Raw genomic sequence first — 19,660 nt, forward strand, 5'->3', positions numbered from 1 at the left:
CCTCCCGCCCCCGTTAGCTGCTCCGTCCCAGCTGAGCGACAGTTCTGCAGAGTGGACTGTGATATTCCCCACAGCACTATAAACCCACCTGCCTGTCAGAGTGTGGATAGGAGAGCAAGATCCACCGTGGTACTCACGCTGTGATCTTAACTGAGTAAAAAGGAGGGACACAGGGAAATCCAGACGGGACTCTCACAGGGCTTTGGAGACAGGAAGCCCAGGGTGAAACTATCTTAGCTGTGTAATTCCGGACATAATTCGTAACCTCTCTGTAACTCATCTGTTTACCCATCAGAAAATGGGCACAGTGACTCTAGCCTCTCAAGTTGAATGCGAGGGTTACTAACAATGCATGCGGTGTGCCTGGGTCAAAAGATTCCAAGTCATATCACGGCATCACATTATCAGAGCACGATCACTGGCACTTCTCAATCACCTGCTATATATATTACATATAATATAGATTTTTAGGGGCCAGGGATTTAGCTCAGTGGCTGGGCGCCTGCCTCGCAAGTGCAAGGTCCCGAGTTTGATCCCTGGTACCAAACCAAACCAAACCAAACCATATATATTATATGTTTTTAAAAGTTTTAACAAAAGAGATAGATCTAGCTCTGCAGCCCGAAAAGGTCAGGATTACTTCCTGAAAGAATCACCTACTCAATCCCAGGATGAAATGACACTTAGCACATCAAATGCTCAGGGACCGTGTGGGCTGACCTATTACCCTGTCTTCAAGTTCAAAATAGCACAGTATCCTCAGGATCACGATGCCATGGAAAAGTGACCTCATTTTCTGAAATTCCCCAGCCACAACCTGACACTGCCTTATTTCCAGAGGTGCAGAGTTCTTAGGGACCAAAGCGCTCCCAGGTGTGGGAAGGGTGTCCCCTTCCCCTCTGTGGTGAGACACTGACCAGGAAACCCACTGGGATGAAAGTGATTACAATTTACCAAATAAACATCCGGCACAGAATTTGGGCCCTCCGGTTACCCTCCACTGCCACCCAGAACGAATGGGTGCCGTACTAACAGCAAACCTGATCCCTAATCCTTTCCCTGCATGGTTATCCTGGCCAGAGAACAAGTTGTCATCCTGGCTGATGCGTCAATCTTGAGACAGACTGTTATAGTTCAGAACCGTGGCGTTAAGAAATCAGAGGAAACCAAAGCTCAGAGAGGTTGGAGACTTGATAAAGGCCCCATATTTGGTAAACGGCAAAGGCAAGACTCAAACCCTGTTTTGTCTGAAGCCAAAGGGTAACCTCTTAGCCACAGAAAACCATACACAGCTTCTCTGAGGCCTAAACCTGACACTCAGAGGAAGCCCCAGTTTGGTGTCCACTCCTCCCCATCAGCAGCTCCGCAGACTAGGAATTATGGCCCAGCAGAGTTCAAAGAACCTTCTCCTATCAACCTCTCACCACTCTGCTCTTCAAGCCCTGCTTTGCTGTCGCGCTGCCTCTTGTCTGTCTTCTGGATTACTCTGCTCCTGCCAAAGCTGTCTTTTTTTCCCTCCAGCACAGGAATTTCCAGCAGCACACACTGTTCCGCCCATCTGTGCACTTCCTGGGGGGCCCACCACAATGTTCTGGAATCCTTCAGTTCTCAACAACTGCCCAGAGATGAAAGAGCAGATGAAAACCATGCTGAGTCCCAGCCCAGCTTCCTGCTTGTGAAAGCAGGCAACCCAAGTCCTCCTCTTGTTTGTGAGCTAAGTAAACTCCTACTCACCCCAGAAAGCCTCCCTCAGATGTTAGCCTCTCTCTGCAGCTCCCAGACCTGTGTAGACTCCAACCTCAGCATGATTACATTGCTGATATAGACTCTTCAGGGCTAGAACAGAGCTAATTTAATCTTGGGGTCTCTGAGAAAGGGTCAGCCTTTGGCTCCTGAAGGCGGCCCAGGCTGCTCTCAGCCCTTTTATTCTTTGCCTCATCCTGCCCCTTCTGTGGCTCCAAAGATTGTCCTGATTTCTACCCACAACCTCATTCCCCTCCAGCAAGTGAGGGGACCCCAGCTTGGACTAACTCAGAATAGATCTGTCTCAAACCACACAGGTGGGCACCTGCAAAAGAAGCGCCACTTGATGATTGGGGCTCGATGCAAAGTGAAAAAAGAAATAGGACCTCTTATAAATGATGAGGGGCCGGGATTTGGCTCAGTGGTTCTACCACCTGCCTCACAAATGCAAGGACCTGTGTTTGATCCCCGGTACCCACCAAAAAAACGATGAAAACTTTCAAGATGATAACTACGGAGTATTAAACCAAGAGTGGAGCTCTTCTAAGTGCACAAAGTCAGCCCTGGTCCCCAGCGAAATTCCCACTCCTAGAGACCATCTTTTGGGTCTGCCCAGGCTTATCTTGGTAGCGCTGTCTGCCTGGACTTGTTCGTGATTGCTGAGCCCAGGCCACTGTGGGAGATTACAGGACATCTTGGGACGACCAGAGACAGAGCTACAGCTGTAACACAGCCCGGCTCATCCATACAATGAAATATCATTCAGTCATAAAAAGAATGAGCTATCGAGTCAGGAAAACACATGTATTGTTAGGTAACACAAACCAATCAGGCTAGATTCAGTGGAACCATGTCCAACCATGGGACATTCTAGAAAAGGCAAAAGCATGGAGTCAGCAAAAGATCAGTGTTTGTTAAAAGCTGGGGGAGGAAGGGCTGAACAGACACAGAATAGATGAAACTATTCTGTGTGACACAGTAATGGTGGATTCACGTTATTTTACAAATGTCAAAATTGACAGACTGTGACATTGAGAATAAGTCTTACTGTAAACTGTAAGTGTGGAGTTCAGTAATAATATGTCAGTATTGGTTTATCAATGAAAACAAATGTACCTAACTAATACAAAATGTAAATAACAGGGGAATGCATGTAGGGAGTAGAGGGGAACAATGTACTTTCATATCAATTTTTTTAATCCTCAAACTGTCCTAAAAACAGTCAATTCAACAAGCTGCATAGGGCTATATTCTTTATCCAGGGTGATCATGAGTGCTTCCCTCACAGGTCAACAGGCATCTGCAGAGACACCTTTGTTTGGGGGTCAGTTGGATGCCCCAGATTTCTTGATCTCAATGCTGAAATCACGAAGAAACAAGAATTTTGGTTGAAGCCTAAGAAGAGGGCCCGGAGGGGAGGTAAGGAGCGAGTGTGCTGTGATTTACCTGCCAAGGACTCCAGCAACTCCTGTACAACCTCAGTGTGCCCCAAATGTGTGGCCACCACGGCTGGGTTGTCATCCGTGGGCTCCGTGGACAGCTCCACCTGCTTCTCGGTGAGCAGATACCGGACCATCTCCAGATCCCCGTGGGCTGCAGAGATGCTCAGGAGCTGACCCTGGTCAGAACACAACAGGGCTTCCATGAGACAAGCTCGGTCTAGAACCACCAAGGGACGTGACTTTGAAGTCGGGCTAAGGCTGGGCCTTCCCAGCCCAGGTTGGCAACTCCTGCCATGCTCAGCTTGTAATGGAAAGTCACATGATTTCAGAGACCTCGTAGGAAAGGTAAACTAGCTCACTGCTAAGTTGATTATGTGTTGGAAAAATGATCTTTAATATACACAGATGCTCCTCGGTCTACAGTGAGTGGCATTCCAAATAAATCCATCATAAATTGCAAATGCTGTAAGTCAAAAATGCATTGGATCCACCTAAGGTGTCCCACCCTAGATTCACAACACAGCACCCTGGAGCCACAGCTCTTTTCCCTGGTGACCGTGTGGCTCCCTCTGAGCTGTGGCTGATGCCCCTGGCCAGCACCACGGGACATGACTGGACAGCATAGCAGAGCTTAGGAAAGAAGAGAAACTCAAAACCCAAGAATGAATTTTACTGACAGCATGTGGTTTTCCCCTAGTCCAAAAGTCATGATGAGGGGCCGGGGATTTAGCTCAGCGGTTCGGTGGCCTGCCTTGCAAGCGCAAGGACCCGAGTTCAATCCCTGGTACCAAAAAAACAAAAACAAAAGTCATGGTGAGGGGTGATCAAATAATATGGCGAAGGTTTGAATTTTTTAAAAAAAAACTTATTATCTTAAAAGACACACCTCCAACAATGATAAATGTATTCAGAGAGAGAGAGTATTTTGTGTATTATGAGGGGGGTTAAAAGAAACATGTCCTTTACTATATTATATATTATATATTTTATTTTATAATTTTATATTATTGTATATAATATATAACATATATTTTATATACTATATATTTTAATTTAAACGTTCACTGTATTTGCTGATCACCCTTCACTGATCAAACATTCAAGGGAATGCCCGTCAAATAAAATATTATGCTGTGTCCTCATCCACCTCATTCGCCAGACCTGGTACCAAGTGACTTCCAGCTCCTCCCCAAAGTCAAAATGGCCTGGAACGGCGCATGTTTTGAGCTGATGCAGGATATCGAGGGAGCCACCAGAGCACGACTTAAGAGCACTTCCAGAACTGCCTCAGAGTGGCAAGAACGATGGGTGAGTGTGTGGGGAGCACAGGGAGCGTTCCAAGAGGGATTACGGGCAATGTGTCATTTACTCTGGTAAAGTTTTAGAAGCCTAAGCATTCACTGTATTTTATCATATCCCATAAGACAAACCACAGCGAGTTGGAAACCAGCTATAATCAGGTTAAATAAAATAATATTAACATTTCTTCTGTTTCTGTCCCCTCCACCCCCTTCTTGTTCTTATTTTTTGAGCAAAGGTCTTATTATGTAGTTCAGGCTGGTTTGGAGCTTGGTATGTAACTCAGGCTGGCCTCAAACTGCCTCAGTCTCCCAAGTGCTGGGTTTACACACATGCACCACCATACCGGGCTGTTTACTTCTTTAACGTGGCTTAGAGAGTCTGATATTGTCTCTGTGGTTTACATTCTATTTCTACTGAACAGCACGACCCTTGGTCACCTGCTTTGTGAAGATCAGGGCCATGTGACTGTCCCCCTCTTGACCCAGAGCCACAGCTCAAATGCCAAATGATTCAAGTTGAGTGAATTTAGGAAAAGGGGAAGCAAGTAAACCCTGTGGAGGCCCTTCCTGCCGGTTACAGTCAGTGGAATGTGACAGGTGAAGAGACTGCACAGATCTCAGCCCATGGCCCAAGGCCCTCCAGGAGCCTGCAGTGGGACTTTGGACGCGGTAATCCAGAAATGGACCTCACTGAGCACCAACTGCGTTCCAGCCACTCTGATATATGGAGCCTCATGAGGCATGCAGTGCACTAACACAAGGCAAGGATACAGAGGATCAGAGAGGTTTCATAACTCACCTGAGCTCACACAGCCCACCAGTGGCTGTCACAGACTAATGTAAAATGGCTCTGATGTTTCATAGGCTCCTGGGGTCCAAAACAAGGGTGCTCAGGTAGATGGTGGGTTGGCTGGTGACGTGCGAGATGGGTCATTGGCATTTCAGGCCCTTCTGGAATGTGGCTGCTTGTGCATCAGCAGGTTCAAGGCACGGAATGAGGCAGCTGCCGCCACCATCATTTATAGAGGACCTGCTATGTGTAAGATGCCAGGCTGAGCCCTGAGGATGCCAGGGCAATTTGTGGCCTCCATGAATTTACAGTCAAGTTCAAGGTGGGAATCTGTTTTAAAACGTCGCCAACCAGCATTGACAATTTGCTGAATGATCACTGGAGATCATGCAGGGTGAGACGTTAGGGCGGGGATGGGTGGGTGGACGCCCTGGAAAGGCGAACGGGATGTGTCGGACTCCGCCTGCGTGCTGCACAATGCCCTGAGGAGTGCCTGCTTTACGCCCTCCCGAGTCACGCTGGGAATGCATCTGCATTGCTACCCCATGAAATGAAAGGAAATGAAAGCGCACCCACTGCAAGGGAGTCGGTGACGGCACACAGGGTGTGAGCTGCAGCTTGTGTAGTTCCAGAGCCCGTGTTCTCTCCCTTCCACCCAAGACCTTCCGGAAAAGGTGGATGTGGAGGACTCAGGTTCTGTGAGTACAGTGGATGGGTCTGTGATGGCCATACATGAGAGAAGCAAGGTGAGACAGTGTTGGGGGCTGGAATTATTTGGAGGATGGTAGAAAGTCACATATTCGATATGACCAGAGAAGAACCCACCGACCTGCTACCCTGTCAGGGTGGGGCCCGCAGCCCTGCCATTCCGGGAGAGCAGATGCATTATGGGGAAAACTCACAGTGATTGATTTAGTGGCTCATGCAGCTAACAGCTGTCTAGACTCCAGGCGATTACAGGCTTAGGAGCCCCAACCTCACGAGGAGGGTAGGTGGTGTCACAGAGACAGCCCAAGACCAAGAGGGACCAGAGGGCAGGAAGGGCTGGAGCTGTCTCCCTGCCTAGAGACAGCCTGGAGGCTCTGCGGTATGCACTCACTTTAATTCAGTATAAAATAGAAAGCGGAGGGCCGGGGATTTAGCTCAGCGGTTCAGTGGCCTGCCTTGCACGTGCAAGGACCTGAGTTCAATCCCCGATACAAAAAAGAAAGTGGGCCTCCTCTTATGTCTGTTTCTCAAACCCCCTATGAAAGGCAAGCATTCTAGCTTCTAGAGTATTCTAGGCCTTCCAGAAGATGCCTATCCATACATACGGGTAATCCATAGGGATCCAAATGTGCTTTCCACCTAAGGCAACGGAACTTTTTATCATAGGTGACATACTGACAAAAAAATGTGAGGAAATTTTGCATTCCGTTAATGAACTGCCACTCGATCACACTCCTGGCTGTCCCCAGGCCAAGGAATAGAACACTGCCTGTGTGCAGAGGCCCTGCTGCACCCCACTCCCTTCACTGCCCTTCCAGAAGGAACCACTATCCCGCGGAGATTCCTTTTGCCAGTTTTCCGACATCATAAAAGTGAAATCATTCTTCACACGTCATTCCTGAAACTTTCTGCTATGAAACTGGGATTCACAGGAAGTTGCAAAAACAATCCCGGGAAGACCTGAGTAGCCCAGGTTCTCCGATGCTAACACCTTCCCATGTTGCAGCACTGTACGCAAACCAGGAACGTGATGCTAGTCCAAGGCGGGTCGTACGTGCAGACTTCCGCCAGTACTGCCACAGTCCAGATGAAGAACTTACATGTGCCAAAGACATCTCCGTCATGCCGCCTCCTCACAGTCTTACCCACTCTCCTCTTCACCACACCTATGCCAGGCAACCACTAATCTCTGCTGCGCTTCTGTAATTCTGTGGAATTATGGAATGGAATCACATATGCGCTGCATTTGGAGACGGGGTGTCCTTCCCCCCATGCAGCCCCTGGACCATCTGAGATGCTGCCTACTTCCTCAGAGTGCCTCTACGTGGCCGAGAGGTAACCCTTGTCACCCACCTGCCGAAAGTTTCTGACTAAATCTAGTTTACGGCCATTACAAAACCCTGCTATGAACAATCACGTGCTTATTTTAGTGGGTACCCAAGTTTCATTTCTCTAGACTAAATGCTCAGTTCAACTGCTGCGTCATAACGTAAGCATCTTTTTAGCTTTTAAAGAAACCACCAAACTATCTCAAGTTTCTGCACCATTTTACATCCTGACCAGTCATGAAGGAGGGATGTCGTCCCTCTGCGTTCTCATCAGGATTGGGCGCTACACTATGTACTGGTTATTTTCGCCATTCTGTTAGGCGCAGTGAAATTTTTCATCATGATTTTCATTTGTATTTGTTTAATGGCTGTGATGCTGAATGGCTTTTCAGGTATTTGCTGCTTATTCAGCAAAATATTTTTTCATTCATTTCATACTTTTTGAAATGAACTGTTTGATTTTTAGTGTTCAATTTTTAGAGATTATTTATCTTCTAGGTATGAGTCCTTAGTCAGATGTGTAGTTAACAATTATTTCCTCCTCTAGAGCTTGTCTTTTTATCCTCTTAACAGAAAATTTCTCAGAGCAAATATTTCAGTTTTATGAAGTCCAATTTATAAATTTTATTTTTATTTATTTATTTTGTGAGACAGGGTCTCACTATGTAGTTGAGACTGACCTGGAACTCACTATGTAGCTCAGGCTGGTCTCAACTCACAGCAATCTTCCTGCCTCAGCCTCCCAAGCGCTGGGATTATAGGCATGACCCGGCTATAAATTTTTAGTGGATAATTTCTTTTATAGATTTTCTGTGTAGACTACCATGTCATCTGCAGAGAAAGGCTAGTTTTCCTTTCGCCTTTCAGATCTATAAACCTTTTATTTAATTTCTTTGCCTTATCGCATTCATTCGCTATAAATTTCAATAGTATACCAGATAGGATTATATTGAATATAGTATGTTACAATTATTCTTGAATGGAATTTCCAGTATCCTTGGAAATTACCACCATTCTGCTTTATTCTTTATAAATCACCAGTCTTAGGTATTTTGTTAAAAGCAATAGAAAAGAGATTAAGACCATCATTAAATATGATGTTAGTTGTAGTTGTTTTTTTTTGTTTTTTGTTTTAGATTTCATAGGTTTTTTAATTAGGTTGAGGAAATTCCCCTTTATTCTTAACATTCTTAACTTTCTACAAGTTTTAGAATTATGAGCAGGTATTGAATTTTTCAAATACTTTTTTCTGATTTCTCTTTTTTTAATTAAAAAAAATTTTTTTTTTTTTTTTTTTTGGTTTTTTGAGCCAGGATCTAGCTATATAGTTCAGACTGGCCTTAAACTTGTAGCGATCCTCCTACCTCTGCCACCTGAGTACTGGGATTACAGGTGTGTGCCACCACACTGGGCTCCAATTTCTCTTAACATATCAATGTGGAGAATTACACCATATGACTGCTGGATACTGAATCAGCTTTGAATCCCTAGAATAAACCTCACATGGTTTATTCATGGTACATGATTCTTTTCAGCTATTACTGAATTTTTGGACCTATACTCATGTGGAATTGGTCTGAACTCAAAGTTGCCTAGTTTGGGTTTTAGGTTAATAATGGCTGCATAAAAGTGTTGAAAAGGATTCCCCCATATTTTCTGAAATAGACTATGTAAGAATGATGTTAATTCTCAACTTTAGTACATGCGCTGCCGAAGTGAGCACTGTTAAGAATGATGTTAATTCTTCTTTAAACATTTGGTAGAATTGTCTAGTGACATCATATAGGCCTGTGGATTTCTTTTTAACAGATTTAAAGTTATGAATGGAGTTTGCTTCATACTTCAATCGTGTGTTTCATATGGAATGAGTTGTAATGGTTTCTACTGTTCAAGGACTGGCTCATTTCATCTCAGTTATCAAATTTGTGTGCAGAGAGCTGTTCATAGTGTTCTCATGTTATCCTTTCGATGCCTGCAAGATTGGCAGCAATGCTCCATTTCCTTCCTTATATTAGTAAGTTTTCTTTTTCTTTTGACTCTGTTCATCTTGGTAGTGATCTGGCCAATTTTATCAATCCTTTCAAAGAAGCAGGCTTTATTTCACTGCTTTTCTTCAGTTTTAGAATTTCGTTAGTGTTCTGCTCTTATTTTTAGTATTGCTTTTCTTCTGTTTACTTTAGGTTTAGTTTGCTCTTCTAATTTCTTGATTTTCTTCTTCTGTTTTCTTGATTGGAGTTTACTGATTTGAGACTTTTTTGTCTTTTCTAATGCAAGCAATTAGTTCTACGAATTTCCCTCTTGTCACAGCTCTACTTGCATCCCATGTGTTTGGATATGTTGTATTTTAGTTTTCATTCAGTTTAATCTATTTCATTCAGTTTAATGTAGTTTCTCCTGAAACTTTCTCTTTGACCCATGGATTATGTAAAAGTATATGATTTGTTTCCAAGTGCCTGGAGATTTTCCTATTATTTTTTTGTTACTGATTTCCATTTTTGAGCCCACTGAGGTTAAGGAATATTCTGTATGATTTTAATTACTTTAAATTTGTTTCAAGGCCTAGGATATAATGTATGTGATATGTGTTCTGTGGACATTTGATAGGATTGTATGTCCTGATGCTACTGGGTGGAGTGTTTTATAAATGTCATTTGGATCCTGTTGGTTAACAGTGCTTTGGAGTTCTTTTGTACTTTCAGTGATTTTCTGTTTAACTGTTCTACCAACTGCAGAGAGAGTGTCAAAGTCTCTAACCAAGGTTGTAGTTGTATCTAGCTCTCCTTTCAGTTAATTTGGCTTTTGTTTCACAAATCTGTCAGCTCTGTTGTTTGGTGCACACACATTTAAGATGGCTATGTTTTCTTGGTGGATCAAGTTCTTTACAGTTATATGACAACTTTCCCTACCCTTGTAAATTTTTGCTCTAAAATTTACTCTATATGATATTAATATAGCCACTCCAGATTTCTTTTGATTAGTTTTTGTAGAGTATGTCTTTTTCCATGTATTTACTTTCAACCTACATACACCACTGTATTTAAAGTGAGTTTCTCACAGACTATGTAGTTGCTTATACTTTTTTATGCACTCTGTCAAATTCTGTCTTTAAATTCGTGTATTTGGACAATTTATGTTTAATGTAATTATTTCAATACTAAGGCTATGTTTGCCATGTTATTTTGTTCTGTTTGCTTTCTTGAAATTTTTAATTTCTTTTTCCTATCTTCTTGTGAGGTATTTATAAATGCTTTGAATTCCATTATGATTGATCTGTAGTATTTCTGAGTATATCTCTTTACATTGTTTTTAAGTGGCTGTTGTAGGTATTATATTAGAGATACATAACTTTTACAAATCTACTGTTTTCAGCATTTTATCAGTTTGAGAAAAATCTGTTTTAAGCATTTTATCTCTTAGTATTATTTTACTCCCCTTCATTTATAAAATAACTGTCTTGTCATTTTTCTTCTCTCTATATTAAGAGCCACATTAGGCAATATTATAGTTTTTGTTTCAATCGTCAAACATAGAGAATTAAACATTAGAAGAAAATTTTATTTACTCATTTTTATTCTTACCATGTTCATTTTCTGAGTATTTCAAAACTCCTTTTGTCTCATTTTCTCTCTGTTTAGAAAACTTTAAAAAAAAAGATATTCCTTTAGAAAAGGGCTTTTGAAAAATCTATTCTCTTAGTTTTCCATCATTCCAGAATGTCTATTTTCTCTTCATTCCTGAAATATATTTTCTCTGGCTATGGAATTCTGGGTTGACAATTTTTTTTTCTTTTACCACTTTAAAAACTATTGCACCATCTCCTTTTGGTCTTCATGGTTTCTTATGAGACATTTACTGTTTGACAATTTCATTATTTTCCTCCTAAAGGCAATTATCTCTCTCTGGTTGCTTTTAAGATTTCTGTTTGTTTTGATTTTTGTTTGATTTTTTTTGTTTTTATAAGTTTGACTATTATATATTTGGAATGTATTTTTCTGGCTCCTGGTATGAATTTTTTTATTAGAATCTGGAAATTTGAGGCAATATATTTTAAGAGTCTTAGTTAAGTATTGTGTTCAGACTACTAACTCTGCTCTGGCAGGTGAAAGTATGTTGCCACCTGATTGCTGCCTGGTGGAGTGGACATCAGGGACTCCACTCAGGATTAGCTGACATTGTGGTGGAAGGACTTCTGGGTGTCGCTGGACAGGGGTGGGATTTCAGGTTCATCATCAGGCTTGCTACAATTCTTCCCTAACCATAGGAGGAGTGTCTCACTGCTGCCAGTGTTCCGGGTGAGGGTACGGGTCCACTGGGGTCCACTGGGGTCCCCTGGAGATGGGGATGGGGATTCATTACCCCCTGCTGGGGATTTATGTCCCAGGCCCCTGACCTTCCCAGCCATGATGGAAGAAGAAAGACTAGGGCAAAGGTAGAAGTCTAGGATCTCTACTTGGCCTGTGCTGGTGAGTGTTTGGACTGGGGCTGCAAATATTTCTGTATGGTATGCTGAAGTAGGGTGGTTATTGCCTGTACATTTTCAATCTTGCCAGGCTTTCCCCTGCCAGATCCTTTGTCTCAAGACAGCAGGCCTTACTTAGGGCCTTTATTCCTTTGTCAGTTGGTATTTCTGGGTTACCTGCTTCTTCAGCATCTAGTCTGGGATATATGAGGTAACCCTTGTCCCAAGTATATTTATTACTATGTTTTTCTTGAGTTCTGAGATTACCAGATGGTCTCTCTTCTTTTCATCTTCTAGAACCTCTTTAAAAAAAAACCAGGGATGGAACCCTGGGCCTTTGCACTAACAGGGATGTTCCCCCACATTTTTTTTTGAGACAAGGTTTCCCTAAATTGCTAAATTCCCCAGGGTGGGCTCGAACCTGTGATCCTGGAATGTACCATCATGCCTACCTAGGTTCCAGAATCTTATGCTTGCTGTATATGTAATATCCAGGGCTTTTAAGTGCACTTAGCAAGAATAAAAAGGAAAATGTACCTAGTCCATCTTCCTTCCTTCTACTGGAAGCCCAAGTCCTTCACTTATTTATTTAAAATTACATTAGTATTTTTTCCAAAATAGCAGCTAGCAATGATTTTGTTCTTTTGAGGTGTCCTAAAGCCTGCACACACTGAAGTGTATGTAGCTGTCTCCTCCTGTAGACGTAATAGACTATCTCACAAGAAGGTATTCTTTGGCCAGATATGTGATGAATTCATAATCAGAGGACCCCAAATGTCCTCCCAAAAATTATTTTTAATGATTTATGCTCTGATTTCTAAATTTCTGAGAAAAGACTAGAAGTCTAAGAATGGAATGATTTCTAACTTTTATTAAAAGAGATATATTAAGCTTATGCTAATCAAAGTATTACAAATAAAACCTCAATAAAGTGTTTCCATGATAACATACAACTCTCATTCCTCACAAGGGCAAGAATACAGCATTGATCCTCTTGAATCATGGGAGGGAGGGCTATTTGTACACATATTTTGGAAAACAGTTTTTCATGTGTTCCAAATCTTTAAAAATGCTCATGTCCACGTTCTCTGTTCCTGCAAACCTATGCTAAGAAAACAGCCTTGCAATAAAGCAAAGAATTAGGCAGAAACGTTCAATACAGCATTATTTATATTAGTAAGAAATTAGAAACAACCTGAATATCCAACTAAGAGGAAAAAATTAAACTTAAATTATGGTCTCTCTATGAGATGGGACATCATGTAGCTATTGAGGTGATCCTTATAAGGAACTCAGAGTCATACAGAAAATTCTTAAAATATTAGGTGAGAAGTATATGAAAAACTACACATATGCTGTGACTGCATCACACAGAAACAACATCATTGTACACTAGATGCGGATTGGAAAAAAAGAAATGAAAACTGTTAAGTGGGATTGCGTAGGTGTTATTAAGAATACGGCTACTTTCCCCCTTACATTTACATATTTTCTAAATTTCCTTTTTTTGAGCATGAGCTGTTTTTATAATGGGAAACACTGCAAAAGCATTGGGAGGTTGAATCTTCAGATGGCACTGGGTGCTTTACATTCCAGAGGCCCCTCTCTGATCCCTCCAAGGCCTGATGTTGAAGTGTCGAGGGCCCTGCTTCCATGATAACGTGAAAAAGTAGACCCGAAAGGCATGGCCCTCACGCCTTTACGTGCAGAAGGGGTTATTTTCAGAATACAGCAAAACCCCCACTAAGATTCTGCTGATAATCTGACAGTAAACTTCATCCAACCCAGGACCGGTGGTGGCCCCCAGGCCGACATCCACTCTACCTTTTCCAGCTGGGATGCGCTGTCCTCACAGGCCTCCCTGAGCAGGTCTCGGGCCTTGCTGAGGTCTCCCTGTCTGTATGCAGCGTGAATGCCCTCCATCCTGGGGGACCGCAATGCTGCAGAGTCCCCACCTGGCGTGGACAGCTTGCTGCCCATGTCCCTGGTACCTGCGTGGGAAGAAGCACACATACAGCGTCACCATCACAGCCAGTGTGGCATAGGAATCATCAGATATGACAACACAGGGATGCCCTGTCCATGACAATTCCGGGTGCTGTAGGAACAGAAAAAATGGCCTGGGGACCTGCAGCCTTGTGGGAAGAGAATTCCCAGGGCCAGGATATCTGCACAGGCAGCAGGCAGGTGCACACAGCTCAGAGTTTTGCAGCAAAACAGCTGCCACTTGGAGCTGTGCCAAGGCATGAGGGCAGCTGTCTGGTGGGAAGCGGCTGGGCTGACTTCACAGAGGAAGGTGGAGGGTCTAGGGCTTCAGGGGAGAGCAGGTGGCCCCTGTCAAACAGCCCAACTGCTGTGTCCCTTGGAGGGTAGAGTAATCCTTGAAGAAATGGAAATCCATACACTTTCCCTGCCCAGAAAACCCCACAAAGGGCACAGGATTTAGGATCTGCAGCCCTCACTCTGCACCTATCCCTGCACAGATGTGCCACACTAAAATGTTGGGCAATGCCCAGCACTCAGGGTCCTGAGCATGCTTGGACCACGGGCATGACTAGCCCAGGCTGTCCCTCAGATGCCTCCTGACTGCCCTTCTGGCTATCTGGACTGTGGCTTGGCTGTGGATGCAGCCCTGTTCTCTAATAGTACACACTTGCCCGTACTAGATGGAAAAGGCGTGGGGCTTCTCCAGGTAAAATGCATGCCTGGTGCTTCTCGGGAGGAGAGGCAAGTGTTGTGGAAGGCTGAGCACTATGAGGCCATTCTACACAGCACTGCTGGGCCATTCATTCTATAAATGTTGGGACATAGCCGATTACTGCCCTGAGTACTGAAGAAACAGAGGTAAAGGAGATGTGTCCCCATCCAAATCTCTCCAGAACAGAGGTTCATAATTGAGAATCTGTGGGTCCCAACGGCTGACAAAGAGGCTTCAAAAATTCCCTGAACATCCCTAAGTTGTACAAAACTAAGTTGTATGTGTGTGTGTATGTGTGCGTGTTTATGTAATTTTCTCTCTGGGGAGAAAATTCCAGGGTTTTCTACCAGATATCCAAAAGGGACAGTAAACCAGAGTTACAAGCTTTATATCTCTAGGTATTATACAAATGACTGTCATAAATGAGTTAAATTCTGATTGTGTTGAGCGATAGAAGAAATAGGAAGAGAATTCTTTTGTTCCTGGCCAGGTTCACACAGCCAATAAGAGGCAAACTGGGACAGATGACTGCTTTCTCAGGGTGGGGATGATCTGCTCTTCTCATTGCTACCTCTGTGAAGGAACAGGCTTTTGAATATTTTTTAAGTGTAAATGAATTCTGAATACATTTGGCTTCCAAACATACACATCACAAAAATGAATCATGTAGTAATAGCTAACATTAAAATACTATTTATAATAGCATAAAATTACATTCTGAGAAATTAATTTAACAAAAGACAGGCAGGATTCGTACACAAAAATCTCTAGAATTCTGCTGAGAAAAATTAAGCAGGGCTATATAATGGGAAGAAATCCCATGTTTATGGATGAGAAGAATCAATACAGTTAAGATGTCAATTTGTCCTGATCTTTATCAACAGATTCAATTTAATTTCAACTACAATTCTAGTATGCTTTTTGGGTGGGCAGAAATTGACAGTGTGATTCTTAAACTTATATGGAAATTTGAAGAAGCTCAAATATCCAAAGCAATCTTGTTAGAGAACGCATACTACCTGATTTCAAGACTTACTGAAAAGTATGGTAACTGAGACAGTGGTATTAGTATAGCCAAAGAGTTCCCATGGGATAGAATAAAAAGTTGAGAAATGCCTTATACTTATATATCTTACTGATTTTTGACAAGGGTGCCAAAGCAATGCATAGGGAAAAATCAAAGTCTCTTCAACAAATAGTGCTGATTATTGGACATCCTCAATGAATAAAAAAAGATTATTGTTCCCTACTTCTCAGAATACACAAAATTCATTTGAGATGGATCATGGACTTAAATATAAAGGCTAAAAGAAGAAAGCTCCCAGAAAAACACACAGGTGACTATTTTCATAATCTGAAAAGAAGCAAAGGTTCCTTAGATGCGTGTGGTTTGTGTTGCCCAAGGATCCCCCTTGATGAAAGCCTTGGTCCCTAGGGTGGAACTATTGGAAAAAGTGGCGGAATCTTCAGGGGTGAGGCCTTCAAGGCCCTCAGGTCACCAAAAGTATGAGGTAGCATCTTCTGTGATCCTTTGGTAGTTCGCACTTAAGCGTTGTTAAAGGGGCACTCCTGGCCCCTTTCCTTCCTCTCTCAGCTCTTGCCTCTTCTGTCTGTCCTCAAATGTACCTCAGCATTGCCATTCACCACAAGGTCCTCATGAGAACTGAGGAGACACACAGATGCCACACCCTTGGGCCACCAAAGCTGAGCGCTAACTAAATAAACTTCTTTTTCTTTATAACTATCCTGTTGGCTATTTTGTTAGTGACAAAAAGTAGACTAGTTCAAGGGGCCGTAAAAGATAACAACCATGAAAGGGAAAAGGCTAATTTAAACTTCATCAAAAATTTTAAAACTTACTCATAAGAAAACCCCACTCATTAATGAAGAGGCAATTTGTAAGCTGGAATAAAATATTTGCAAAACATATCTGAAAAGGTATGGTACTTAGAATACAAGAATCCCTGTAACTCAATAATAAAAAGCCAACTCTATGAGAAATGGGTCAAGGTTTGAACAGTGGAAGATATTCAAAGAGCTCAATATCATTAGTCATTAAGGAAATTCAAATTAAAACCACAACTAGACACCATGATACTCCCAACAGAGCAACTCAGTTTTATTTTTAAAGACTGACAGTACTTAGTGAAGATATGGAGAGACCACAATGCCCATAAATTATTGATTAAAGAGTAACATGCCATCGTAACTTTGGAAAGCACTCTGATGGTTCTTATAAAACTAAACATGCACTGGTCCTAGGATTCACAATTCCATCCTTAGATACTTACCAAGACAAACATGTCCAAAAAAGTTATCGAAGTGTTCATGTAGCAGCTGTAGTCACAATATGTCCAAGCTATAAACAGGCCCATTGCCCACCCAAAGGAGAATGGACTGAACAAAATGTGGTCTAGTAATGACTACTGAACGATAAGAAGCAATGAACTATCGATCCATAAAATGACTGATACGCATCTCAAAAACATAATGCTGAGTGAAAGAAACCATGCACAAAATGATGCCGTTTATAAGTTGTTCTACTTTGCGTTAAAAAAAAACACCCAACATCAGAAGAATGTTTCTTGGGGACAGGGCAAACAGTGAAGTTGATCAGAGAAAGGGCATTGTTTGGGTCCATGGTTCTGGATCTTGTTGGGGTTTGCACTACACAGGTGCTGTACTTGACAAAACTTATCGAAAGTCCACTTAAGATCTGTGCATTTTCACTTGCTGTACCCTTTAACTAAAAAGCAACTACAGACAATATCAAACCTTAGTCAATAACAGGTATGCTGAGGTGTTTAAGGGGAAGGAGTCCAGATATTTACAGGATAGGTTGAAATGCACTAAAAATGGAATGGAGAGAAATGTGACAGGGCAATTTTAGACCAGATTTAGGGTATATTTTAGGGGACGGGCATAGGGGTGTAGGCTGGATTAATTTTTTTCAAGTTTGAAAATGTTCACGATACCACGTCAGGAAAAAATGTGAGTCATAACAGTAAACCCTACATGCAGGGCCCACGATAAGGCATAGAGTGCGTTCCACCACCAACACAGAAAACCCCAGTTATGTAGGAAGGCACAGACGAGCTGCGTACAGAGAAAAAGCCCTTTTGTATCATCCAGGGCTTTTACAACTCATCCCAAGCCGCAACATGCACCATTCCCAGGGCAACTGTTCTACAAATCCTTGAAAATGGATCATCGTCACACACAACCGGCACCACTCCTGAAATGACATTGCGCAGTTTAAAGGGAAGATTTGAGGGTTTGGGTTGTTTTAGAGAAGTGACGGCTATTTTTGGAAGGAGGGATCAGGATAAGGCTCAGTGTGTAAATGCTTATACATGTGAGTAAGGCAGCATCGCTTCCCAACACACACTGACAGACCCCATTAATTATTTACAGCCAGAGACGCTGAGGCATCTAAGAGGCCAGAGGGAGAAAGGCCATTAGCAGGGGTGAGAAGGAGGTGGAATCAAGGCAGTGTCCTTCACCAGGAGGAGGTACTTAATTATGTCACGGCTCATCGTTCAGAATTAAATAAAAATTCTGCTCTCTAGCAAAAGACAAGTGGGTGTGGGCCTATGTTTCTGCACATCCCACACATGCAAGAACAGGCAGGAAGTATCCTTTTTTTCTTGTGTGTTAGGAACGTAAATACAAACAGTTAAACCTTGAAGACCTGGTAAAGGGACACTGTGAAGGTGGGACTAAGGCTACGTGTAGGTCCTGTGGCACATGTGAAATTACAAAGGCAATTTTACTGTAACATGATGCTTACAGATGGCTAGGCATGTGGAGTAAACAGTACGATTCCAGAGCCCGCTTGAGTCTCTCTCAACATTGTTCCATGTTGTGGTTTTCAGTTTTGAATCTGATGCTCTTGAGTTGCATGGGCAATGAGAGTATTCACTATCCCTGAGCCTGCGAGCTGGAGCTCTAGTCTGACCGAATTGTTGGAAGAACACGGTGGAAAAACAGCTCTTAATGCATTCAATTTAATCTCCCAACTTCATTTAATTTCCAGAAATTATAAACAGAGTGGTTAACACTTATGTAGGCTGAAAGGAAAAAAATACATGCTAATAATCAGCAGTAAGGACAAGCAGAGGAGAATCAGGACAGAATCAGGAAAGACTTTACTTTCTAAGTTCTTTGTCATAGAAAGATATCACCACTTTATTCAAATTTAAATAAATCTCACAGGTAATAAAACATTTAATTGGAAAATTAAATAATACAGAAATACATAAAAAACAGAAACCCTTCCTGCCACCATCCAACATCTTTTCCTAGAAGTAGAAAAAAAAATTTTTTTTGGCCAAAAGTACTATAGATCTGTCAGTTGAAATAGAAATATATTTAAATTATTTGAGATTACTCAGTTACTCATACTTAGTTGTTTATACTTTTTCATCAATTTGTTCAGTTCTAAATGTACTCCTAATACAGATTTAAAATGTGCTAAAGCCTAAAAGTTCTAATGTATTCTTAACAGATTTAAAATTTATATTAAACATATAAATCATATTAAAACATATAAATCTTCCAAACTTATTCTATTTCAATAAGACATTACTGTCCCAAATTAATAGCAAGAGCTGCTAATAAAATAACAGAACATTAGAACAGTTTACTTCCGAATCTAATACTACTTGTTCTATATATTATAATTTGTGTCATTTTCCAATATAGCAATACAAGTTTGCAACTCACACACAGATAATTACAAACAGGAATCTCATCTACTTTTAATATATATTAGTATGCTTAACTGAGTACTTAACTAAGTAAAGGAAGAGAGGTGTAAACTGATAGTGCAGTTCATTTTAAAAAAACATTTAGTTGGTGGTGCTTGTTTGATTTTGGTAAACGATCAATTAGAAGTGGGAACTAGGGAGAGAATATAAATGTACTGAGTGGCTAGGGTCAAGACTACGGCACAGTAGAGTTAATCCAGAACACAACAAATGTTTACAACAAGCTCTGTGCTCACGAGCGCACACACTCTTGGTTGATGATAAATATTAACACCAGCTATGTCTTGGTATGGTAAGAGCTGGACATAAATGGTAAGTTAAAGTTCACTATGTAAAAAGTCTCTAAAAACAGTGTTTTAAAACCTTTGGAACCAGCATATCATTTTGCCCTTCCCTTTATTTTAATACTCTATTCAAAAGTA

General features: G+C 41.9%; 1 protein-coding gene across 2 annotated transcripts in view; it reads right to left on the reverse strand.

Moving 5' to 3' along the window:
- The window catches only part of Lrrk1 (leucine rich repeat kinase 1), a 120,643-nt gene that overhangs the window by 71,438 nt on the left and 29,545 nt on the right, over positions 1–19,660 (reverse strand). Inside the window, exons 2-3 of one of the 2 annotated variants that reach the window (XM_010611069.1) lie at positions 13,596–13,762; positions 3,218–3,361 (exon numbers count right to left, since the gene is read on the reverse strand). In XM_010611069.1, the coding sequence (XP_010609371.1) occupies positions 3,218–3,361; positions 13,596–13,762 (311 nt within the window). Of the gene's footprint in view, positions 1–3,189; positions 3,362–13,595; positions 13,763–19,660 lie in introns of both variants that reach the window. The other variant, XM_010611068.1, reaches the window with a different exon arrangement.

Source organism: Fukomys damarensis, unplaced genomic scaffold (assembly GCF_012274545.1).
Source record: "Fukomys damarensis isolate Sample0158 unplaced genomic scaffold, DMR_v1.0_HiC HiC_scaffold_7, whole genome shotgun sequence".
Classification (NCBI taxonomy): domain Eukaryota; kingdom Metazoa; phylum Chordata; class Mammalia; order Rodentia; family Bathyergidae; genus Fukomys; species Fukomys damarensis.